We start from the raw sequence: 25,984 nt of genomic DNA, 5'->3' as shown, positions 1-25,984 counted from the left end.
CCCATTCTGGGGAACATTTCCCTCCCTGGAGAAGATTTCCCATCTTGGAGAAGGTTTCCCCACCCTGGAGAAGGTTTCTCCATCCTGGAGAAGGTTTCTCCATCCTGGGGAAGTCTCCCCATCCTGGAGAACATTTTGCACCCTGGGGAAGTTTCCAGATTGTGGGGAAGGTTTCCCACCCTGTAGAAGGGTTCTCCATACTGGAGAAGTTTCGCCACCCTGGGGAACATTTCCCACCCTGGGGAATATTTCCCCATCTTGGAGAAGGTTTCCCCATGCTGGAGGTTTCCCCATCCTGGAGAAGGTTTTGCACCCTGAGGAAGTTTCCAGATCCTGGGGAAGGTTTCCCACCCTGGGAAACATTTCCCACCCTGGAGAAGGCTTCCCCATCCTGGGGAACATTTCTCGCACTGGGTAAGTTTCCCCACCCTGGAGAAGGTTTCCCACCCTTGGGAACATTTCCCACCCTGGAGAAGGTTTCCCGACCTGGGGAAAGTTTCCCACCCTTGGGAACATTTCCCACCCTGGGGAAGGTTCTCCACTCTTGGGAACATTTCCCACCCTGGAGGAGCCTTCCCTGTGCTGTTTCCCCCATCTCAGCAGCCTCTGCCCACCACCCACCCCTCCTGCCGTGCTCCACTCACCGGCAGCCCGGGAGGTCCCGGCAGCCCCGGTGGTCCCGGCTTCACACAGCCCTGGCCTCCAGGTGCCACCCACCATCCGGGGTGTCCCGCTCCAAGAGGAGGCTTTGGGACACCCAGCGCTGCCCCTGCCCTCAGGGGACCTTTGGGGACGTTTCCTTTGGGAGCAGCCCCCCGATGAGCAGGTGGGGACACCTTGGGGACGGGGTCCAGGTGAGGTTTGCCAGGTGGGAGCCGCCACCGCGCGCCGGCGTCCCCCGACAGCTTCTCCGTGGTGACGTTCTCCTCACGGGGATCAGAGCCACGCTCCTTCTTGGCTGCTCGGGGGGGTTTGATGGAGGCTGCTGGGTGGATGAAGCACTGTCAGATTCCCAGAAATTGTGCTGGAAAAAAGGAGGAGAATTGTGGACTCACCTGAGCTTCTCCTGAGCGCTGGCCTGCCGGGACCGGTGATTTTATTGTAGGTGGAGTTCAGCAGCTCAAAACCTTCATCCTCAATGGAAAGGCTGCCCTCCTCCTCCTCCTCCTCCTCAGCTGATGGCAACTCGTGAGCAGAGAGGGAAGCCAGGGCACTCCCATCAGGCTGGAGGCTGAGGGTCCCCTGGGCATCCTCCCATGGCCAAGGTGACCCCGGGGCCGAATCTGAACTGGTGAGTCTGGAATCCTGAAAAGAGAGAAGGGAAAAAATGAAATTTGAAGGGTTAACTGATTTTTTTCCCCCTTTCCTGCTCAGTGGCCTGCCCAGGGAGGTGGTGGAGTCACCAGCACTGGGAGAGTCCAGGGCATGACTGGACGTGGCACTCAGTGCTCTGCTCTGGGTGACAAGGTCACAGGCTGGACTCAATGGCCTTGGAGGTCATTTCTGACCTTATGATTCTATAATTCCTCATTTCCCACATGTAGGAATGCTGCTGGGGGAACAATGCAGGGCACAGTTTGTGAGCCCCAGGCAGGAGCCCTCAAATTCTGGGACAGTTCATCCAGAACGAGCAGGAGACTGCACCCAGCTACAAACCAAGACTCACCTTCCACCAGGGACACCTGGGCACCCTGTGCCAGGGCCTGCCCACCCTCCCAGGGAACAATTCCCAATTCCCAATCTCCCATCCATCCCTGCCCTCTGGCAGTGGGAGCCATTCCCTGTGTCCTGTCCCTCCATCCCCTGTCCCCAGTCCCTCTCCAGCTCTCCTGGAGCCCCTTCAGGCCCTGGAAGGGCTCTGAGCTCTGCCTGGAGCCCACAGCCTAAGGACAGAGATCCAATCTTCAGAGCAATCACAGAGTTACAGCAGGGATCGATGTGTCCCTTCAGCCTCTGGATTCTGCTGCTCCTGCACATTCCAGTCCCTGGTGTTCTCCTGGGGGAATGGTGCCAGCCGGTCAGAGGGGAGCTCGGAGCCCCCAGCACACAACTTCCCACTGGAGCAGCTGCAAACCTCCAAGGGCTGGGAAGGGGAGACAGGCACAGTCCAGGAGCAGCCTCCTGGATGTTTCCAGCAATTTCATTTAGGGCAGTGACTTGCACAGGGCTCCCTCTGTCCTCAGCTGTCACCTTGAACGGTCCCTGCAGGTCTCAAGGGCTCTGTCAGCCCTGGAATCCACAGCAGAGCCCAGCCACTGCCCTTGGAGGGGGGAAAACTCCAACACTGGGAGGAATCTCCACATTCAACACACAAACACCCACTGTGGAAAAGGAATGAAACTTCAGAGTTCCCTGCATTTCAAAATCCCACCCAGCACCAGTGAAAGCACCTCAGGCTGGGCTTGTGGGTGGATGTGGAGGTCCTGGAGCTGCTCTCCTGTGCTGCAAGGACATCCTTCTTTCTTTCAGGATTTTTCATAGAGCAGCACAGAGAGAATAAAGAGAAAACAATTTCTATTTCTGCTCCTTGTTTTCCCATGTGGAATGTGTTTGGGGAATTGTTTACCTGGGGTGATTGCTGGGTTGGATTCTGGTGAGGATTGTTTGAGCCTGGTGGCCAATCCAACCCACCTGGGGCTGGGCTCTCAGAGAGGCTCACAAGTTGTTAGTTAAACATGGTAGTTAGAGTACATATGTAGTTTTTAGTATCTCCTTAAAATAGAATATTAATATATTACAGTACAGTTATAATAAAAAAAATCATTCAGCCTTCTGAACTGGAGCCAGACATCACCATTTCTTCCCCCAGGTTCATTTTGCAATACTCCTGGAGCAGCTGCAGCATTTCCAGCAGCCCCACATTGCCCCCAGCCCTGCCTGGAGCCTGCTCCGTGCTCCCACAAGGCTCCGTGGGGACAGGGACAGTGTGTGGCACCTGGAGCTGGTGGCACCTGGAGCTGGTGGCACCAGCCCTGCCTGGTGGCTCCTGCTGGAGGAGCTGCTGGAGGAACCAGCTGAGAGGAGTCACTAGAGGGAGATGCAGCCCCACGCTTGCCTTGCAGGGCTGGGAAGGAAACCTGGGGAGTTCTTCCCTTCCTTCTTCCCACATTCCATGGGCTCACCTGGCTCCCGTTCTGTGCAAGAGATTTTACAGAGAATTCTGTGAGCTAGAGAAGTTTGAGAAGAGGATCCACGTTCACCCCTGGAAGAATTTTCTACCAAGGTTGTTGACATAGAAACCCAGGAAGAAAGAGAAATACGAGAAACCTGCCACTGCCTGTTCCAATGAGCACTTGGTTTGTCTTTCCTGACCAATGACTAAAGTGTAAGTTATGAGTTTGTAAGAATGCAGAAAAAATGTGTTTGTAAGAATGTAGAAAATGTAGAATCTAGAATAAAAACAGCTTGAAGCCTTCTGAAAATTCAGTGTTGCTTTGTGTTGTGCCTGTCTCAACTCTGACACCATTCTGCTCTGCTCCACTGGCTTGGGAGCACCAAGGGGGATGTGCAGGAGCAGCACACAGGAAAAACAACAATTTTCCTGCCTGAAGGGGTGATCCTTCAGGTGAGAGCCCAACCAAGCCCCATTTGGGGTGACCACGGGAGGCAGAGGAGCTCCAAAGGCAGCAGGAGCTGCTGAAGCTTTGACTCTGCTACCATCACATTGGAGATGTCCAAACTCTTCCTATCCCAAGTGCAGGAGAAAAGGAAATTTTCACTTTTAAATTTTCAACTTTTAGGTTTGAAGAGTTTCTTTCATAAACACCTGAAGCGGGGAACTGAAAAAAAGAGTTGAAACAAAGAATTTTTCTTTCAGAAATTAAACCTTGCAGCAGTGCAGTTTTGACGTTATATTTTGGTGCTTTGTGGGGTTTCTGATTAAAAGCAGGTTTTGAAATACACCTTTAATGGTGAAAAAAATAAATCAATGTATTTCAGCTTCCCAACTTGATCTGTACTTCTCCCTCCAACCAATTTTTCTAGTTTTGATCCAAAGCAGTAATTTCCTTAAAACACATTTTTGCAATCCCCAGGACTGGAAAGTTTCAGCTACAGCAGCTTGGTGCCTCATTTTATACACCTTGAAGTGAAAAATGAATGGAAGGCAGCAGCACCTCTCTGCTCCATGGGACTGGCAGATTAACCCCAGGGGCAACAGCAGCCAGAAATTTAAAAACAAGTCCCTCAAAGGACAGTTACCTGTGGATAGCTGTGGCAGATGTTGTCAGGGAATGGTTTGGGTTGGAAAAGACCTCAAATCCCATCTCACACCACCCTTGCCAAGGGCAGGGACACCTTCCACAGGCCAGGTTGCTCAGATTTCCACACAACTGGACCAGCAGGTGAGGAAAAGTGTGGTGAGAATCCCCCAATGGAATGAGCCACGAGCTGAGAGGCGCTGCAGGAGCTGAAGTGTTCAGGTTCCCACGAGGTGATGCTGGTGCAGAACAGCCCCATAGGATGTGCCAGCCTGAGAATCCCAGTGGGAAGCCACATCCAGGCCTGGCAGCTGGCACTGGGAGCCCAGAATTCCCACACAGTAAAGGAAAGGAGGTTTTAATTCAGCTTCAACACTTGACATGGGAAAGGTCCACCCTGGAAACTCCCATCTGGCAAGGCTCAGGGGAAAAGGGGCTCTAAGGAAAAATTACTGAGGCACAAGGCTGAATTATGTTGGTTTGTGTCAACACAACGAAAAGCCAAAATCAATAGAATCCATCCTTGCTCCTCCAAACTGGCCAAATTTAGAGGAGAACCAGCTGAGAGGGACAAATTGGGAACAGCTCTGAGCCTGTCCAAAAGCGTGAGAGTTGAGTGAGGCATGTGTGTTTGAACTCCCAGAAATTCCAGCTGGGAAGTGGGGAAGGAGCCCAGATTGAAAGCAGCCATTAAGGATGACAAAACAGAAGGGAAAAAAAGAAGGAACTGGCACGTGACATGCAAGGCAGGGTCTGTGACTTGCAGAAAATTGGATTAAAGAAAGAAAATAAAGGCAGAAGTCTCTGCCCCAGCCACAGGTTGGGTCCCCACTGTCACCTGCCAGGTGGCACTGACACAACCACAGCAACCACATGGGAAGAGCTGGAGAAGCCCAGTTCTGCCCACACTTGGAAAATACAGATGACATAACCAAATAACAAAAAAATACTTCCCATTCCAGAGGGACAAGGAGCAGAGGTTTCTCAATCCCAGTCCAAGAATTCCACCCCAAAAGCATTAAAACCTCAGGCTCTCCCCAAGATGAGCACTGAATTCTCAATTTGGCTCAGAGAGCTGGGGAAGCTCCAGGGGACTGACTGGGAAAAGGCTTTGTGTTGTGCCAATATGGAACTTAAAAAAAGAAAGGCAAAAAAAAGGCAAACGGGAAGCTTTGAGTAATTACAGACCTCTTCCCTCAAGCTGAGCACAAGTGAAATAACAGAACTGATACAAGGCTCATTAATAAAGAAAGCACAGCTATGCAATTAATGCCATGCTTTTGGAAAGAGTTTCTAACTTGGTATCTTGCCTGAGGAGCCTAAGAGTGTTTTATTGACAAAGATAACAGTGCTGCTGTGTCAGAATCTGTGGCAATGATGATTCTGAGATTGTAGAAAGTCTCTGTCTGTCAGCCCCCTGCCAAAGCAGAAGCCATAATTGGTCTGTGCTGGTTTCCAGGTTGTTTATTCTGTTTATCTCTCACATGTTCTGCTGCCCTGCCCAGCTCTGTCCTGCAGGGCAGCGTGTGGGGCTCTGCCCTCAGTGGGATGTTACAAACATTAAATACCAGAAACTCCCTGGGCTGGATTTACAAGAACGTGCCAATATCTGTCACCTACGTTGGACAGTGTGTCCCCAGCCTGAACCAACAGAAAAATGCCAACACCACAGTGAGACATGGAGGGCATGAAGAAGGAGAAAAAGTACAAGGCACACCCAATTTCCTCCATCTTGTCCCCTTTAGACCCCTTATCTAGAATCCTAAAATTTTATGTTTGCACCCGTGCCACACTTAATTATTACTGATATCAAACACTCAGAGCTTGTAATTCATCCTGTAAGGTTGAAAACTCTTTTCCATGGCCAGAGATCACAGCCAGTGTCTCTGGGGGCTCTGTCCAGGGGGTTCCTGACCCCAGCCAGGGTCCCAGACCTGCCAGGGCAGCCAGAGTGAAGCCCTGGATTCCGACACTGCTGGACCTCTGGAGGGCTTTTCAGCTTGTGCCAGACTCCAAAAACTCCTCAGTGGCAAAGGGGTTAAAGCCCAGCTTGGAGCTTCCCTGTTTTCAGCAGCTCAGACAACCAGCATAACATTCTGCCCTAATTTTCAGCTGGGTTGGGCTGGGTAAAACAGAGTTCAAAGCTCAGGGTCTTCTCCCAGGAAACAGATTTTTTTTTTAATAGAAGCCTCTTCCATCCAACAACCAAAGGTACAAGGTGAGTCACTCAAGATCAGAGATAGACTATTTTAAACTAGTTTTTCCAGCATTTTTTAGCATCAAGCCCCTAGGAGAGGCTGCATCATAGAAAAAAAAAATCAAAAATCAAGGTTGGACTGATTTAAAGAAGGAATAAGTACCAGGAAATGCCATGGGCTGTGGCCAGCAGCAGATCAGGTACCAGTTGTACCCGAGGAGCTGCAGCCCCCACAGCAAGGCTCTGGAGGGGATAAACCCCTCCTGGAGCTCAGCACAGCCCCTCTGCTCTGCCCTCATTCCTGGGAGGGGATGGGGCCATGCCCCAGAACTTCAGCCCATATCACACCTGGGTGCTGGATTTGGGAAGGGAATACACCAAAATAATCAATAATAAATTTATCATTACATTTATCCCACAGTGGGTTTGTAGGATAATAAATCATCCACAGATCTTATCCTGCTGGAGAAACTGGACTGTGAGCTCTGCAGGAGCTGAGACACCAGAGCTATCAGGAACAGCAGCTCGAGATAAGGCCTGAGAGCAGGAGACAGAGCTGGGCTCCAGCTGCCAGTCACATTTCCCACAGGGATATTTGGTGTTATCCCACCTTATCCAAGGAACCAGCGGCCCCAGAGCTCCAGAAGCGGTGGGGTGGAGGAGGGACAGCTCCCTCATGAGGGTTTGTCTTAGTCAGGATGGGCCTTTTGTGACGGGTGTTTGGAAGCCCAGCACCAGGAGTATGTGCAAGTCCCAATTTCCACAGGCTCCAGGCTGCTCTGGCTGGACAGGAAGGATGGAATTTTAGGATTGAGCGAGCCTGAAGGAGCGATTCCCATAGCAGCTGTGCCCACTGACAAACCTAAGCATGAGAGAACAGAAGTGCCACGACCCAACCAAGTGCTTCCACAGAGCTTTCACAGCATTTTTAAATCAAGAAGGAATTTCCCAACTAGCTGGACTGCCCAGAACATTAAACCTGTGAAGTTTTGTCTCTTTGGAAATCTGTGGGATGTAAGCTTTGACTGTGTGGTGAATGCCTGTAGGATATCAGGTTAAGCTGCCTTGGAAAAGCCATTCAGCTCAGGAGCCAGCTCAGCCCTCCTGTCACGTTTAGAACAGGCAGTCTAAGAGAAAACAAAATACAGCAGAAGTGGCTCAACACCATGCATACCCCAGAGATTGCTCAGAAATGGCAATTTATTCCTCAAAAAAAAAAAATTGCCAAAAGGAGTGGGCTGCAATTCAGGTGTCAGTGCCAGTAACAAACCCATCTATTGCCTTCCCCCATTACATCTTCCTCTGCCATCACCCTGAGCCTCCATAATTATTTAGTTCTAATTAGCAATTAAGGAATCCACCAATGTGCTGATTTACTTCTAAATGAACAAAGGGACTAGGAAGCAGAGCTGTGGCCTGTGCCTGCAGCAGAGCTGGGCTGCTCCTCATCACTGCCAAACCCCTTTTTTATTCCGAATAAATCTTAACGCCAAATATTCCAAGGCGTCTCTGCTCCTTATTAAGTGCTCGAAAAATAAACATGTTCCAAATCCAGAATATTGTTAGTTTTCCCCTGCAGACCTATGAATTTCACCACTTTCCTTGTTATGGCAACGCCTTGCCAGGGTCTGGAAGAACCCCCAGGTGGGAATCACACCCCAAACAGGATCCAGCAGGATGGCAGAGCCCATCTTCCATAAGTGCCCAGGAAAGGTGATTTTTGCCACCTCAGTTCATTCCAAACCCACAGCACGTCCCTGCTGAGCTGCTGAGCCCGGAGCAGAGGGATGGACCCAGCTGCCAAAGGCCACTTGGCCAGGTCCAGTTTGGAATTATCCAGGTGTAGCCAGGCAGTGAAAGCCAGCTGAGAGAAGAGAGCCTGTCCCCAAAGAGTTAACAGCAGCCAGGAGGGGAATGAAGAACTTGAACTGCTCAGTCACACACACACAAATCTCAGTTTGCATTTCTGTCGGGTTTGCGTGGACTTGAACAACAAAGCTTAGCTAAAAACCCCAAATAAAGCAGGAGCATAAAGCCAGCCTCTGTCAGAGCACTCCCTTCTGTCCCCAGCACATGCACAAGAGCTGGGGACGCTCCCAACTCCAGCTGGGGGACAGCAGCTCCACCAAAGAGCTCAGCACCAGAGCTCCAGTGGGGCTGGGGGGCACCCATCCCTCTCCCAGCACCAGATCCCAGGAAACCATGCCAAGGAGGGCCCCAGAACCACAACCACCCCCTCCCACAGAGCTCCAGCCTTTCCCAGCTCCTCAGAGACATCCTGGGGGCACCTCCCCAGGCAGGCAGCACATCCCACTGTGGGCAGGAGCAGTGGTCATCCTGCTTTATCCCAAATCCTGCCCCCCTGCTGACCTCACCTCCTTCCTTCCGGGCTAATCCAGCCTGGCTCAGCTCCCAGGCAGATCCACAAATCCCCATGGCTGATCCACCTCATTCCCTGCCCCACCACCACCCCTCTGGCTCCATGCAAACGCTCAGGAAGGTCACCTGAGCACTCACCATGACCTCCACCAGGTCTGGGACACAGTAAGGAACGTTCAAACCATTAAAGAGAGAGGTGGCAGCAAAGAAATTAACAAAAAGAGCCAAGAAAATCGTAATTAGTGGCATTGTCTGGGTATTTCAGCTTTGCCTTATTGCTTATTAGAGCAACTCCTGTCCCCAGGAGACAGCCTGGGGATGACAGCACAGGGACATGAGGCAGGACAGGGCAGGAGCCATACCTGAGTAGATGAATCCTGGATTTCATTGGTTTCCTTTGGCACCTGGAGAGTTGGAGAGAGACAAGAGGAAAAACGTCACTGCCCAAGGACCAGCACTGACTTCAGCATGTGTTTGTTGTTGGCTCCAGGACTGAGGAGCTGCCTCTGCCAGCACAGGAAACATCCAGGGAATGCACAGTGGGAGCCAATCCTTCCCAGCAACATCAGGGAATGGCTTCTGATCAAACCTCTCAAGAGTTTGAGTGGGTTTTTTGCAGTTTCTGTTCATCTGGAAGCTCCTCAGTCCTGAGGAGGGCCAGCAAGGGGGGGGATGTGGGGCAGAATTATCCCAGGGGTAACCTGCAGGCAACTTCCTTAAAGTGATGCTTCAAGTGAAATTTTCTGCTTGATGGGCGGGACCCCAGAGCCATTCATGGAAGAGCTCCAGGCCTCCAGAGCTTGGGACAATGGAGGTTTCATTTTGGGATGACCAGGGGCTGCACTGGCCACTCCTGTCACCCCCAGAGCAGGAGGGAAGCAGCTCAGTGTCAGACTCAGCCAGCTCCACACTGCCAGCTCCTCAATCCCTCATCAGCAGGGCATTCCCACAAATCCTCCTCTCCAAACAACCAGCACAAACCAAAGCAGCCCTGGGAGTGCAGCAGCCACTGCAGGGCTGTCCCAGGTGCCACCACCACGCCCTGTTCCCTGCCTGGACGTGCTGGCTCCAGCATCCCAGAGGAACCCCTGGGCAGGAGCCAGACAGGGCAGGTGCCCCACGGCACACCCTTGGCACTGCCCTTTCCCAGCAGCTGTCCCAGCTCCTCCCCAGCCCACAGACATGGGTTACACACCATGGGGAGGCTCGTGCCAGGTGCTGACGTCCAGCACTTGCCTCTCTCCAGCTTTTTCCAGACTCCTATGAAGCACTTCCTGTGAAGGTACCTGGCCTAAGATGTGAGCAATTTCCCTGGGCCAGCTCCAGCTCCTGAGGAAAGCCTGGGTGCTTCATGTTTTGGGGGGTTTATGATGTGATCTGGGCTTTTGGATGCAGATACAGTTCTTAAAAAAAATGTTGAATGCAACAACGAGAGCAAAGTCCCCCACATTTACATTTTCCAGTAATGCTGGCAGAACTGAAGGACAGCTTGTGGAAGGATGAAGTACCAAAGGATGCAATGCTGCTGGCAGTGGGCAGGAATTGCAGAGTGGTGTCCAAATCCCAAGGACAGCTTGCACCTCCTCTCAGAAGCACAGCTCCAGCTGCAGCATTGCTCAGAGCTTTCCTGTGCCACACACAGGAGCACATCCAGCCATAGCCACCCCCAGGCTTTCCCTGGATCCCAAACTCTCCCTTTAACTCACTCTCCTTGGCACCAAACCCATCTGTGACTCGAGGGGATGGAAAAGAACCACCCCACCTCCTCATATCCCATCCCAAACCGGAGATCCCAGCAATTCCAGGCAACGCCCTGGGTTGGGCTTTTCCTTGGAATCGTGTGACACCGAGAAAAAGCTTGGCCCAGCAGTCCCTAAATTTGTCAGCTGTCCCCAGCCACACCTCTGGCCAGGCTGTTGGGAGCTCCCACGGGGCCCTGTGGAGGCTGGAGGAGCCTGGGCAGGTTGAGTTGTAGCTGTGGCACTGCTCAGCAGCAGCTGCTGGGTCTCCCATCACGAAGGTCAGCTGCTGGAGAGCGCCCTGGAAGAGACAGAGACCAGAGTTTGTGCTCCTGCTTCTTCCAGAGGAGAGGGAAAGGTCTGGAAGGGCCTGCAGGGGAGGTCATCTCCAGCTTCTCATAGCCAGGGGTTTCTTTACAGGATGGTTTGGGCAATGAACCCCTCCAGCTTCAGGCATTCCATGCAAAATGCCAAGGGCAGGGACACCTCCCCCTGTCCCACACTGCTCCAGCCTGGCCTTGGGCACTGCCAGGGATCCAGGGGCAGCCACAGCTGCTCTGGGCACCCTGTGCCAGGGCCTGCCCACCCTCCCAGGGAACAATTCCTTCCCCATATCCCATGTATCCCCGCCCTTTGGAAGTTTGAAGCCATTGGAGACACTTCCCCAACCAGATCTTTCCATGTGGACTGCACAGAGACTTCTCTGCATGCTCCAAGTCATGGCCACCACCAGAGGATGAGTGGAAATCAAGCCCAGAGGTGACCTGACCCAAACCCAAGCTCTCTGCACAATTCCAAGCCTTTGCTAAGTTTATCCTGCCCAAGCACGAAAATAAATGTTGTTTTGGGAAGAGAAGGTGATGGAAAAGGATTCCATCAGAGGGAACTTGCAGCCTCATTCACACAGCTAGAGCAGACCCTGCCCAGCTCTCACCTTAAAGGGGATCTCGAAGGACTCGATGAGGCCTCCGATGATGATCAGCCCCTCGGTGTTCACTCCCATCCCAAAATAGTTGGACCAGCTCACTCTGTCCACCAGCCGGCAGTCCACGTGCAGCTCCAGCCTCTCCAGGGAGATGCTGAGAGCCACCTGGTGCCAGTGCCCATCGCCCAGGAAGGACACTGGGAACCTGAGGGAAAGGGAGGAGGCACAGCAGGAAACTTCATCCCACACCTGACCCAGGAGCAGGCTTCACCCCTTAGCAGCTCCCGGGTCCCTCATGTATCCATCCTCAGTGCAGACACGAGGAACAATCTGAGAATTGTTACACCACCATCACTTGTTTCCCATGGATTTGGGGATGTCTGCAACCACGCGAGGCATATGAGAAACGACTGAGGTTTGGGTCTTGATTTATCCCCAGGCACCTGAACCTTTTTGTTCCTTGCTTTGTTTCTCAGAGCTGCAACACTTTGGCAGAGTGGAGTTTGGCAGTGACAACCTGCACGAGGTCTGAGGGACGTCACCTTCCTTCAGCTGAGGTGAGTTCAGCACTGCCCAAAGCCCACCAGAGAGGGAAAGCCTGACCCTTGGCCTTGGGAGGAGAAAAGGAAGGAAGGAAAGGCAGGAAAACATTGCCTGGGCCAGGACTTACTCATAGTGTCTCCTCCTCGTGGTGACGAAGACCAGGGCGTGGGGGTTAATCCTGATCTGGAAGAGCACGTGGCTGCGGTGGCTGAGGATGGTCACCAGGCTGGTGTCCTCCTTCAGGGAGTACCTGAGCTTCAGCAGCACGCTCAGCTCGTCTGCAAACCTGGTGGAAAGAGGGGACACGTGCCATTGTGCAGCTGCTGCAGTGTCACCATCAACTGAGCTCTTAGGATAAAAAAATTCCAGTCACGGCACAAATGAATGAGTGCGAAGGAAAAAAAAATAAAGGGAAAAAAAGGCCAACAATTGTTCCAGTTGGGAGGTTCAAAGAGAAGCAGCCAGGCCTAGATTAGCACTGCCCACACAACCTCAGCATGATGGGGCCATGCCAAGGTGTCCTTCCTGCACCCAACCAAAAATGATCAAAGAGCCCCAGAATGATTTGGGTTGTAGGAAACCATCAAGCTCATCTCATCCCACCCCCTGCCATGACAGGGACACTTTCCACTGTCCCAGGCTGCTCCAAGCCCCACCCAACCTGGCCTTGGGCACTTCAGGGGACAGGACAAACTGTTCTAAAATGTAAGAAATGAAGGAAGCCCTGTGCACAGAGCACAGAGGGGCTGAGTTATCTCCCTGTCATCATGGAATGGGCTCTCCAAGGAGCCCCTCTGTGGGAATCCAGAGCTTCCCTCTGGCTGCCCTGGCAGGTCTGGGACCCTGGCACGGGTCAGGAACCCCCCTGGACAGAGCACCCAAAGACACTATCTGTGATCTCTGGCCATGGAAAAGAGTTTTCAATCTTACAGGATCAATTACAAGCTCTGAGTGTTTGATATCAGTAATAATTAAGTGTGGCACGGGTGCAAAAGTAAAATTTTAGGATTCTAGATGAGGGGTCTAAAGGGGACAAGATGGAGGAAATTGGGTGTGTCTTGTCCTTTTTCTCCTTCTTCATGCCCTCCATGTCTCACTGTGGTGTTGGCATTTTTCTGTTGGTTCAGGCTGGGGACACACTGTCCAACGCCGGTGACAGATATTGGCACCTTATTGTAAATCCAGCCCAGGGAGTTTCTGGTATTTAATGTTTGTCACATCCCACTGAGGGCAGAGCCCCACACGCTGCCCTGCAGGACAGAGCTGGGCAGGGCAGCAGAACATGTGAGAGATCAACAGAATAAACAACCTGGAAACCAGCACAGACCAATTATGGCTTTTGCTTTGGCAGGGGGGCTGACAGACAGAGACTTTCTACAATCTCAGAGTCATCAATACCTCAGATTCCGACACCCCTCAAACCAACAGCCACGCCTTAGATGATTTTTGAGCCCCAGCAGCCCATTCCCACCCCTGAAGGGAGGTTACCTGTCCCCAAAGGCCTCTCTGGTGGGGATGCTGAGGGTCGCGTACTGCCCGATCTCCAGGATCCTGCACTTGCTGTGGTCGTAGCCAAAGGAAACATTGCTGAGCTCCTGGGCATGGAGAGTGATTTTGTCCAGCAGGTTCACCTCATCTGCATTGGGGGAGAAGAGAGAGATGCTCAGAAGGCTGAGAAACCTCCACTACAGGGCTCTGCTCTGTTCATTCTCCAGCGAGAGAAAACCAGACAAATTGGACAACAGATAAAACCTGCAGGAAGAAGAGTGTCAGTTTGGGAAAATTAAAATCCAGTGCACAAATTCAGTAGACTCAGATCACAAAAACCATTCAGACAACTTCACTAGAAGCCAGGTGAGATTTTTGAACCACAATATGAGTTTTGAGGCCACTGTCCCAAAGGTGGGACGGGCCATTCCTTCCCCAGCTGTGGTGGTACCCTCACAACCACCGAGTTGGGATGCTCAGGGCTGTAAAGCAGAGCCTGGGACACAAATGCCCCAAACCACAAGTCCTGGAGCAGCTGGTACAGGGATCCTGCTCATCCTTTCCCAAACTCCCTTGTTGATACTGTAAATAAAGAATTGGACCAAGGAGTGGAAAGAAATTGCTGTGTCCCTCAGCATGTCCTGAGCAGAGGGTGGGGACACCCCCAAAGCCAGGTTCAGCCCTATCACAGGGTCAGGAATTCCTGGGGGAATTCCCAGGAAGGAAAGGATCCATCCTCAGAATGTGCTGTGAATTTTTGAGATGGTTTGAACAGGGGAGAGCCCCTGCCCTGGGCTGTTTGGCATCACCATCAGAAGCTTTTCACTCCCTTGGTGAACAAACTTTCTCTTCCCAAGTGCATCTTTAACTAAAGAATCTTTGAGCTACAGGAATACCTGAGGAAAAATGTGCTTTAAACCTCAAGGTTTCTTCTTCCTATCCATTAGCAAAGACTTGCAGACCTCAGATATCTAAAACCAGATCCCCCCAGTGTGGCAACAACGCTGCCACCAGCATGGAGAGGGGACAAGGGACAGATCAGCACCCTTGGGCCAGCCCTGCAGGATCACTCCAGACCCCACAGTCCCTTTCCTGGGAGGGTCTGGACAATCCCACTCGATGATTTGTCAGTGGGAATTGTGCCAGCACCATCTGCATGAGCATCTGCCATGGCTTGGGAAGCATCCGGCCCCTTCACTCCCTGGAATTCCCGCTGTGGATGAGCTGTGAGATTGATTTGAGGGCAGACAAACAGCCCCGGGCACGCTGCGACCTGCCAGGTGATATCCACGTGCCAGAGAGGCAAAATAACAAATCAATCAAGCAGAAAGCAGCTTTGATCTGCTTCAGACACTCGTGGGTCACTCCTGACATCACCTCCTTGGAAGATTTTGCATGGGAAAGAGGGGAAGGAATGGAGGAGATGAGGCTTTTTGTGGGGATTTGTGACTTCACCTGGGATTTTCCCAGCTCTCCACATGGGCACAGCATCCACTGGTTTCCAGGCAATCTCTAAAGCTCTGTAAAATGAAGGTGCAGCAGCTTTTGGCAGCAGGAACACCAAAAAAACTGTGAGCAAGCCAGAGGGTGCAGGGTTGAGCCCCTGGGAGCCCTAACCAACCAAAAACCCCCAGAGGCAGAGCCAGCAGAGTTTATCAGCACGGCATGGGAATTAATCCAAGACCAAGGAGCTCCCAGAGAGGAAACTGTCAGGAGTGTTTGTCCCTCTCAGTCCCAACCATTTTTGGGAGCGATTCCCTCACTGGTGGCATCAAATGATGTGCCAAGACCTCCAAAATTCCATCTCCAGGGGCTGCAGCCCCCACCAGGGTTGAGCTTTGCTGAACACTGAGAGCTCAGTGGATCCTGTCAGGGATGTGATTCCCACATTTGCTGCAGCTGGAATTGATGCTTGTGAGGGCTGCCCTAGAACAGGGACTGGACAGAGCTAAGGAATAAAGCAGGGATTTATTAAAGGATCTCCTCCATGGATCCACCTTGGGCAGCACCAGAGCCCAGCCAGGGCTGCACCCAAATGACCCAAAATGGTCCCAAAATGCACGAGCGCTCCCAGGGGCTCTCCCTGGGATCAGTTCTGCTCCATTGGCACCTTGGAGTTCATTGTCCCATTCCAGCTTCAGCCCAGGCAGTCCCATCCTGCTTGTTCTTCTCTCTCCAGCCCACGCTGTTTGTGCTCCTGGGCTGAGATTTGGATCATTTGTCCTTGGTGCCCAGCTGGAGCAGGAATTGTTTTGTCTCCCTGCTCTGTGCAGAGCTCAGCATCCCCTCATGTGAAGCCCAGACCCACAGACTAAAGCAGCACAGAATGTGAAAAATAGAAAAGCCAAAACTTGAGGCATCAGAACAACCCTGGAATGAACACACAGGGAATATTCCCTGGGCAGGGCACCACTCCCTGGTTAGGCTCTGATGGCAGGGAACAGAGGGGGAATGGTTTTAAACTAAAAGATCAATTTAGATTTGAGGTAAGAAGTTTTGTTTTGTTTTTTCCAGTTTTTTTTTTTCCAGGGAAGTTAAACCCTGGCACAGGTGCCCAGAGCAGCTGTGGCTGCCCCTGGATCCCTGGCAGTGCCCAAGGCCAGGCTGGACAGGGCTGGAGCAGCCTGGGACAGTGGGAGGTGTCCCTGCCATGGCAGGGGTAGAATGGGATGGGTTTTAAGGTCCCTTCCAACCCGAACTGTACCAGGATTCCAAGAGTAGGTTCCTGCACTCTCTGAGCTCATTGTCCCGCAGTGCTGCACAATGGGGCTGTTCAGGACACTGACTCAGGGCTCAGCCAGCCTCAACACCAAAGCCTTTCCTTGCTGCTTCTCCCCAGAGTTGACCTCTCCCTCCTGGCACAGCTGCATTCATGGTTCCTACGAGAACATCACAGATTTGCTGGACATTTCCAAGCAGGGCGATTGTCTCCCTTTGCCTTGAGCTCTGGGAGCACACAGGCTGCTTCCCAAGGACACAGATTTCCTGGGAAGAGATTCCCAGCTGCAGGGGCTGTCAGCAGCCCAGAGAGGGGGTCACACCATCCTGAGAGCACACTCATCCCAGGCAGGGGATGCTGAGGCTGCCGAGTGCAGTAGCTGCAGCAGCCAGAGGCAGGAACAGCCCAGGCTGTACATCTGCTACAGGAAATCTGTTTCCTTTACAAAAATCCCACTTTCTCTGGAGTTTTCAGCATTCCCAGGGCTAAGTTGCTTTACCTCCACAGCCAGGCTTGCCTTCTCCTTCCAGGGGCCATCAGGGAGTAGCTCTGCCCACAAACACTCTTTGTACACCTGCTGAGCATCCTGCACCCCCAGCACCTCCCCAGCCTCCATCCTGGGCCCCAAAACAGAGCTCACAGCCCAGCTGTGCCCACCTTGGGCTCTCCTTGTTCCTCCCACTGCCCACAGAGCACATCCAGCACCCCAGCCCAACCCCTCTGCTATTCAACCTCTGCCCTAACACCTCCAGAATGGCTATTCCTGCACTGGGAAGGAAATTCCTGGACTGCAGCTGCCAAATCCAACTTGCTCCTAAAAGCAGCTCAGGAATCTTCCCAGGCATGCCAGTGCCAGGGAGACTGGTGCAGGGGCAGTCAGGGAGAGAAGCTGGGAGGGAGCAGCAGCTGCCAGGAGCTGGGACAGACAGAGCCTTGTTAACAGGCACAGATTCCAAGGGGAAACAGCCCGGGCAGTGCCAGCCCCGGGGGAGATGCTCCACAGGCAGCCCCAGGCAGTCAGGAATTAGGTGCAGATCCCTCCTGGAGCACAGGCAGTGCTAAAGGGAACACAGACAGCAGCTGGTGTGGAAACCAGGCTGCAGTGAGGGGTGAAGTCCATCCAAGGGCAGAGATAGGACAGAGAGCAAAAGGACAAGGAGAGAGAAGGTCCATGGCCCATCCAGGAGGCAAAGATCCCCACCAGAGCTCAAGACAGGGCTGAGGGCACAGGGCTGAGCTTAAATGAGGCTGCTGGGGGGGTCCCAGGTGAGGCTGGTTGGGGTCATTAAGGCCCATTAGTGCTCTCGGGAATCAGAGGGGTTTTTTCTCTACCATCCCATCCCCTCAGGTGTTCCCTGAGGGGCACCCCCAGCTGCAGACACAGCAAAGTGACCACCCATATTCTCCTTTGGCTCATTTCAATGTGTGAAACTTCCACTGAGCTTTACGTTCTCCCCAAAAGAGGAAAATTAGGGAAAATTATATTAAACAGCCAAAAACTGGGGCCTTGGAGAGCTCCTAGCAGGGTCTGTCAGGCTGAGTCATTTCCCCTGGATGTGGCACTGGCTGGAACCTGAAATAACAGGGCTGGACAAGCCCTGGGGACAGCCTGGCTGGGGAATGGAGCCTGTGACCTCATGGGCCTTTCCTCCCTCCAACTCCTGAGTGCCTGATGGAAATGTCCTGCCAGGAGCCTGCTTAGGATCACTCCAAACTGCATCAGAGGGGCTGGGACATCACAGCTCCAGAATTTAATCAGGAAGGTTCCCTGTCAGAATCTGAGGTATTGATGATCCCGAGGTTGTAGAAAGTCTCTGTCTGTCAGCCCTGCTGCCAAAGCAGAAGCCATAATTGGTCTGTGCTGGTTTCCAGGTTGTTTATTCTGTTTATCTCTCACATGTTCTGCTGCCCTGCCCAGCTCTGTCCTGCAGGGCAGCGTGTGGGGCTCTGCCCTCAGTGGGATGTGACAAACATTCAATACCAGAAACTCCCTGGGCTGCATTTACAAGAACGTGCCAATATCTGTCACCTACGTTGGACAGTGTGTCCCCAGCCTGAACCCACAGAAAAATGCCAACACCACAGTGAGACATGGAGGGCATGAAGAAGGAGAAAAAGGACAAGACACACCCAATTTCCTCCATCTTGTCCCCTTTAGACCCCTCATCTAGAATCCTAAAATTTTACTTTTGCACCCGTGCCACACTTAATTATGACTTCTATCAAACACTCAGAGCTGGTAATTCATCCTGTAGGATTGAAAACTCTTTTCCATGGCCAGAGATCACAGCCAGTGTCTCTGGGGGCTCTGTCCAGGGGGGTTCCTGACCCCGGCCAGGGTCCCAGACCTGCCAGGGCAGCCAGAGGGAAGCCCTGGATTCCCACAGTTCCCTGCATTAGGTGATGGAAAACCAGGGCTCCATGCTGGAGGCTCACACCAGTGACACCAGCACTGAGCATCCAAACCAGCAGAGCCCTCCCCGCACCCCAGTGCTCCTCCGCCTCCCCTTGGCATCTAACAGCTGTGGGAAGATGTTGGAGGTTGTGCCTGACTTTCTCTGGAGCAAGGGCAGCAAAAATGCCAACTTCCCACTTGTTTGGAATTGCCTGGTGGCTCTGCATGCTGGCTGGACAAGCTCAAGGACTCCTTGACATTACAGAATTTCTGAGAGAGAGAGGGAATGATTTATGTCTGGAGTGAGAATTGAGCTGCCCCTCACACCAGACCCCTGATGAGCAGCCTTGCTGGGGCCTGGGAGCCTTTGCTGCAGTGAGAATTCAGTTGTGGCGCAGGTAGAAATTATGTTAACTACAAAGTAATGAGCTATCCGAGTGTGAATTAGAATAGAGCTGCAGTGTGAAAAGCCTGACCACCTTAAGGCCAAGGTAAACAATGTTAGCGTGCCAATGAGAGTGTCTTTGTAAACTGTAAACTGTACAGAAGTGTATATAAGCTGCCATCTTCTCTTTAATAAAGGGAGAACGTAGCATTAACCATACTGGTTCGATCGTGCATTCTGTCCTGTCCAGCTTTCCTGTTTTATGAGGTCCCTGGCTTTGCTTGATGTGAAGTTTTTTGTAGGCAGCTCTTCCTGCTTCTCCTTCCATCCCAGAATTTCTGATGCCAATGCCCGTGGCAGCCACCCGTGTCACTGCCAGTGCCACATCCATTTCCCTACCGTTCCCATTTCCCTCCCATCCAACCATCCCTTTCTGAGGAGGCTCCAGAAGGCACCTGAGGTGAGCTTTGAGCTGCAGCACTCACGGCTCCCAGGGCTGGTTATGCAACAGGATTTCAACCTCTTCCTCCTCCTCCCTGCTCCGGAGAGCAGGGATAATTTGGGTTTGACCCCGTGGCTGCAGGTCCAGAGGGGCCAGAGCCAAAGCAGGAAGAAAAGGAACAAGGGCATTTCTCATGGAGCACGCTGGACCCATTATGGAAGAGTGAATGCAGCCACCCACCCACAGAGAGGACAGCAAATTCCAGGGAAGAGAAACCTTCTCGGAAGAAAGAGCTCGGCTGCACGCATTGTCTGGGCAGGAAAACTGGGAGCACAGGTTCTCCTGGAGCTCATGACCCGGAGCTGCAGCTGTGCTGCTGCTCCTTTGTGCCCGCCCAGCACGGGGGGCTCTGCGGGATGGGGATGGGGCTCCTGGGGACAAAGCCAGGCAGGAGGAAGGGCTGCTGGAAGGAGGGATGACCCCCAGTAAGGATAAGCTGGGAAAAGTAGGGCAAGTGGCAGGAAAGGAAGAGAGCTTTGGGAGCAGGGAAGAGTTTCAGAGCTGCTGAAGCCAGAGTGGGCACAGGAGTGTTATGTGTAGGAGATATAATTTGTGCCATTTCTAGTATGATATATGTGATATTGGATATTTGTTGGAGTATACACGTTTGTATTAGGAGTCCCCCCACCCTTGCAGGCGAAACCTGGTGTATGTTGAAACCCGATTTACAGGTAAAAGGATGTGGCTGTCCAGGAGATGGGGATGGGCCATGGCTGGAGAGATCTGGGGACCCAGGCGCTGATCATGGCGTGAACGACCTGGGATGGATCTCATGGAAATCCTCGGGCAGATCCATGGGAATGCAGCATTCCCATAAACTTCATCAAGGGATTCACCAACTCCTGACACTGAATTGTTCTCTCTCATCCCCAAAAAAGAAAATCTCATTAACCTATGGGCTCTGAATGGAAGAAAAGACTGATTGCTGAACTCTTGGCCTCAGGTGGAATTTTCCCTCTAAAAACCGCTCGTGCCAGGCTGGAGGTGTGTGGGCACAGAGGAAAACCTCTGCTGAGGCTGACTCCTTGTTGCACACCCAGGGCTGACCCCGGGCTCGGCTCTGTTCTTTCCTTATGGCTGGCTAGATAGAATTTGATTGCAAATAAATATTTTATTTTTTCATTTTAATTTGGCTGGACAAATTTTTGTTTATAACAGGAGTGTGGAAGGGGCAGCTCAGCTTTCAGCTTTGTACTGCTCAGGGCAGGACAAATCTCTCCAAGCCATGAGCCAGCATAAAAATCTCATCCCAGTCACCGAGGGGAAGAGGTCTGGGAGGTGTCTGCTGCCCTATGGGGCTGTGGGAAGGGTTTGGGAATGGATATCCTGGAAGATGAGCAAGGAGACCCCTCTGAAGGAGGGAAAGGTGGGAGGGAGGCCCACAAGGACCAGCTGCTCTGCAGGGTTTGGTGGCCTCGCTTGGTTTGGGATTTTTTTTAATAGGAAATTTAAAAAGAAGCCATTTCCAACCTTTCCAAGAAGTGCTGAGAGATCACAGAATCATGACACAGTTTGGGTTGGAAGGGACCTTTAAAGGTCACCTCATCCCACCCCCCAGACCTCTCAGAGCTCCTCACCCATCTCCTTCCTAACAACCCCACCCAGAGCTCCTGGTCCCTGGGGAGGTGCTCTGGTGTCACCCTAGCCTTGCCCAGCTCCCCCAGGCCACACTCACACTTTGGTGCATCTTCCATCCCCTGCTCTCATTGCCCCTCCAGATCCTCCTGCCCCTGCTCTGTGCATTCTCCTCCTGCCCCTCCTGGAGCGCTGACAGCTCCTGGGCTGAACTCAAACCCTCACTTATCTCAAGTCAAACACCATGGAAATGATGTTTTATGCACATTCAGGGCTTAAAAGCTTTAGCTGGAGGGGCATCTTTACACGGTTTTCATTTAAATTCCCACACAACTGCTCTTCAACCTGTTCAAGTTGGCCTCGCAGCAATTAAATTAATTACTGAATTACAGGGAGTCAGCATTGGAATTGGTGCACAAAGCCTATCCAGCGGATTCTGTGGGATTCCTTAAAAAAAGAAATAAAAACATCACAATAAAATTTGTGTGACACTGAGTGGGGACAAGTGCCATAAACATTGGCCCTCGCTAGTAAATAAACTTTTTTTATTGCTCCATTGTCAAAGTAATTAGCAGCAAGTTCTCCAGTCTCTCCCACTCCAGGGCCTTGTTTCCAGCACCAGCTTTCCAAGAGCCTCCCTCTCTGTGGTTTTATAAAACACAACCCCATGTTTTATAGCTTGGAAGACAAATGGAAATAAACACAAAGCTGTGAAGGGATGATCCCAAAAAGCTGCTCTGGGTGGGTTGGACACCCCAGGCTGGGAAGAACACCCAGCCAGGGTTTGCAGCCCTGATTTTCATTATCCTCTCACTCTGATCACTGAACCCCAGGAGCATTTAGGTTGGAAAAACTTCCAGGATCATCGAGTCTGAGCTGTGCCCAGTCCCCACCTTGTCCCCAGCCCAAAGCACTGAGTGCCAGCTCCAGCCCTTCCTGGGACACCTCCAGGGATGGGCACCCCAAACCTCCCTGGGCAGCCCCTTCTGATGTTTAGCAGTGTTTTCCATGGAGAAATCCCTGCTGATGTCCAACCTGAGCCTCCCCTGGCCCAGCCTGAGGCCGTTCCCTCTCCTCCTGGAGAGCACATGGATGGTGGTGTGCAAACACCCCCAAAACTCCCAGGAATTGTCTGGATTTGAAAGATTCCAAAGTCAGCACCACCACGAGGTGCTTCCAGCCCCCAGCCCTGGCTCCAACAGCAGGAGAGGAGCAGGAACAGAGCAAATCTTTCCTGCTGGTTCCTCCCAGCTCCCTCCAGGCTGAGGATTTGACAATCCAAAGGCAAAATTTGCATTATCAGGAAGTGGAGCTCAAGTCCCTCCTGTCCTGGGAAGCTCTGGAGATTCCCTGCGAGGAATCCCTGGGCACACAGAGCTTCCATTCCCCTCCTCTTGAGCTTTCCTGAAGTTTTGTGGAGCCTCAAACTCCTCCTGAGGCAGGCTGGGGTGCGTTTGTACAGCCTGAGCCACGTGCTGAGGCCAGGCAAAGAGGAGGAGCAGCGATGCTGAGCCAAGGTGTGCCCGTTCTCAGGTGACATATGGCTCCTGGCACAGGTGCCACCCTCCCTGGCCACCTTTCAGCACTGCTTCATCCCTGCCTTGCACATCTCCAGGGATGTCAGGTTTATCTGCAGCTCCCCAGCCTCCTCTGACACTGCCAAAGGAACCCACTGGGCACCAGGAGCAGGGGCAGGAGAGTTTTGGGGTGCAGCCTGTCTGCATTTGCTGAAATGAGAGGAAATTCCCAGGACAGGCTCCCTGGATGTATTTATTTGGATTTTCTCAGGCTGTAATCTCTCCCAGACATGTGTCTGCAGCAGCAGATAACACCAACCCCAGCATTTCCCTGCTCTCTCAGGACACTTTTCATGTTGTTGCAATAAAAGCCCAGACTGAGCCGCTGCCAGGCTTTAAAATAACTTCTCTGAGACAATGGCAGGTTGTAATAAGCTGGAGAAACATTCATGCAGATCAGCTTGGAATGGAGAAGAAGGGGACCAGGGTATCCCAAAAGTCAGGACTTCCCATCAAATTGTAGTTTAATTCCAGAGCCCTGACATTGCATTTCCTGCTGGAAGAAATATTTCTACCTCACTCACCTCTACCTTTTGTAATTTCTGGTGTTGGTTTTGCTGTTCCTGCTGGTTTTTGGTGAACAAAGGAGAGTTGGGAGTTAAATCAAACCCTTCCAGCTGCTTCCCTTCCCAGAGCTGATGGGCAGAGGGGCCACAGCTCCTTGTCCTGATACTCAGCACGCGGCTCAGGCTGTACAAACGCACCCCAGCCTGCCTCAGGAGGACTTTGAGGCTCCACAAAACATCAGGAAAGCTCAAGAGGAGGGGAATGGAAGCTCTGTGTTCCCAGGGATTCCTTGCAGGGAATCTCCAGAGCTTCCCAGCACAGGAGGGACTTGAGCTCCACTTCCTGATAATGCAAATTTTGCCTTTGGATTGTCAAATCCTCAGCCTGGAGGGAGCTGGGAGGAACCAGCAGGAAAGATTTGCTCTGTTCCTGCTCCTCTCCTGCTGTTGGAGCCAGGGCTGGGGGCTGGAAGCACCTCGTGGTGGTCCTGACTTTGGAATCTTTTAAAATCCAGACAATTCCTGGGAGTTCTGGGGGTATCTGTGCACACCAACAGAATCAAAGTATCCCAACCCTGTGGCAAAGCAGCAGCAGGGAAGCGGTGGAAGGTCCTTTGTAGCTTCAGAGCCTTCAGGAACTTTGTGCTCAGACACTGGAGATGGGGTGGGATGGACACACACACACTGACAAGAGCAGCTTCACTCCAGGGCTGGTCACAGCTGGAGGGACCAGCTGGAGGAAATGTGGTGTAAAAGAAGCCTCAGGTACACCCCGGGGAGAAAAGACACATGGACACAATGGAATTTGTGAAATATCCAAAGGGATGTTGCCTCCCAGCCTTGGAGAGGCTCATCCTGGTGATGCAGTGGCTCTGCCATTCCTGCAGCATCCTGGGTGAATGGGCTGTGCCTAGAGGGGATTTCTCACACCCAGCAGAGCAATCAATGCTGCAGCTTTGAACTCCAGCAACCCCAAAATCCAGGCCTTGCATTGACCAAATTGGGTCTGTTTGTGCCCCTGACTTCAAGGAGGAGCCTGAGGGGCTGGAGTGTGTCCAGGGAAGGGAACAGAGATGGGAAGGGGCTGGAGCCCCAGGAGAGGCTGAGGGAGCTGGGAAGGGGCTGGAGAATTCCTGAGGGAGCTGGGAAGGGGCTCAGCCTGGAGCAAAGGGGGATCAGGGGGACCTTGTGGCTCTGCACAGCTCCTGACAGGAGGGGACAGCCGGGGGGTCGGGCTCTGCTCCAGGAACAGGGACAGGAGGAGAGGGAACAGCTCAGGCTGGGCCAGGGCAGGCTCAGGGTGGACAGCAAGAGGAATTTCTTCACTGAAAAGGTGGTCAGGGATTGGGAGGTTTGGAGTGCCCATCCCTGGAGGTGTCCCAGGAAGGGCTGGAGGTGGCACTCAGTGCTCTGGGCTGGGGACAAGGTGGGGATTGGGCACAGCTCCGACTCGATGATCGTGGAAGCCTTTTCCAACCTAAATGATTCTGGGATTCTAAACTGGCTGCTGTTTTATTCATGGCAGCCACAAAAGCAGAGTGTGTTTTCCCTCACCTGGCTGGTTCCCTAACCCAGCAGATCTGGCTCAGCTGAGCCAGAGAGGCTCAGAGCAACCTCCAGATGAGCCAGAGATATCCCGATTTCATCCCTGCCATCCATCCTGCCAATCCCAGCCCTCTCTCTCAGGAGATTGATGACAAACATGTTTTATCAAGCGCCCTGCAGTGGCCCAGGTGACAAATTGCCCGGGGGCAGGCAAGGGAGTCAGACAGATCCATTTTCCAGCCTTGATAAGAGCCAGTGACTTCAGCCAGGCAGAAACCAGAGAATGCCCTGGGAAGGTCTGGCTCAGCTCCTCTGGCTGAGGGAACACTGACTTATCACATCCCAGCAGGAGAGAACGGGCAGAAATCCCACCTGGAATTTCCTGTGCCCTTGGCCTCGTGCCCCCAGCCCCATCACACACCCTGCACCCAGCACAGAGCTGCCAAATTCCCACTCAGGCCTGCTTGGACTCAGACTCACAGGCTTAGGGGAGATTGGAGGTCAGAGAAGGAAACTGAGGGGATTTAACTCAAACCCTGCGGTGAGCAGGACCCCAGAGTTGGTGATGGGAGACCCAGAAACCCCTCGGGGGCTTTCACATTTAACCTTGGCTTTCCTGCCAGCCTGCAGAGAAACCCTGGAAAACATCGCTGTGGGGTGATCTGGGACCCAAAAGCAGAGGGCAAACGTGACAAAGCTGGGTGCAGCCAGCAGTGCCCTTCCCTGAGCTGGCACTGGGGAAAGAGCTTGAGGCCAAAAGCCAGGGGATGTGCCCGGGACAGGCTCCTGTGCTGTGCCAGCGGGCACAGAGCCAGTGCCCAGCCGTGCTGGGCTCCTGGCACGCTCTGCTGCCTGCCAGCAGCGATGGGAGCTCGGGGGAGCTTGTGGGACACTCCAGCTCCCAAGGGCTGGCAGGGAAAGGCAGTTCCTGTGTGATCCTCTCAGGAGCGTGGGGTTTGTTCCAGGACTGGCCCCACTGCACCTCTGTCCCAAGCCATCCCAACTCAGGGACACCCTTCCTTCAGCCAGGACGATTGTCCCTTTACAGGATGGCCAGGGGTTGATTTTAACTGAAATGCAGCCACTCCAAGCTGCAATCTCCACTCTGGGGACAATGACATTCCCTGAGGAGCACCAAGGCCCTGTGCTGAGGGACAGAGGAAAGACAGACCCTGCTCATGGAGCCCATGGGGAAGCTGGACCTGCCTGAGCTGAGCTTTACACCTACAGGTGCCTCCCAGCTCCTGTCACTCTGGTGTGACAAATTGTCATTCCAAATTAGCAGCACGGAACTTCATTAAGGGAGAGTT

The 25,984-nt window shown here is 52.7% G+C and overlaps 1 protein-coding gene across 4 annotated transcripts in view; it reads right to left on the bottom strand.

Moving 5' to 3' along the window:
* The window catches only part of LOC146765852 (uncharacterized), a 93,129-nt gene that overhangs the window by 37,540 nt on the left and 29,605 nt on the right, over positions 1 to 25,984 (bottom strand). For 3 of the 4 annotated variants that reach the window (XM_085593757.1, XM_085593760.1, XM_085593759.1), the window contains exons 2-8: positions 13,471 to 13,618; positions 12,110 to 12,268; positions 11,449 to 11,644; positions 10,678 to 10,815; positions 9,138 to 9,179; positions 1,056 to 1,305; positions 645 to 985 (exon numbers count right to left, since the gene is read on the bottom strand). In XM_085593757.1, the coding sequence (XP_085449883.1) occupies positions 645 to 985; positions 1,056 to 1,305; positions 9,138 to 9,179; positions 10,678 to 10,815; positions 11,449 to 11,644; positions 12,110 to 12,268; positions 13,471 to 13,618 (1,274 nt within the window). The remainder of the gene's footprint in view (positions 1 to 644; positions 986 to 1,055; positions 1,306 to 9,137; positions 9,180 to 10,677; positions 10,816 to 11,448; positions 11,645 to 12,109; positions 12,269 to 13,470; positions 13,619 to 25,984) is intronic. The other variant, XM_085593758.1, reaches the window with a different exon arrangement.

The sequence above is a fragment of the Lonchura striata genome, chromosome 17 (assembly GCF_050655825.1).
Source record: "Lonchura striata isolate lonStrDom1 chromosome 17, ASM5065582v1, whole genome shotgun sequence".
In the NCBI taxonomy this organism is placed as follows: domain Eukaryota; kingdom Metazoa; phylum Chordata; class Aves; order Passeriformes; family Estrildidae; genus Lonchura; species Lonchura striata.
This window is presented reverse-complemented; position numbering and strand designations above follow the sequence as displayed.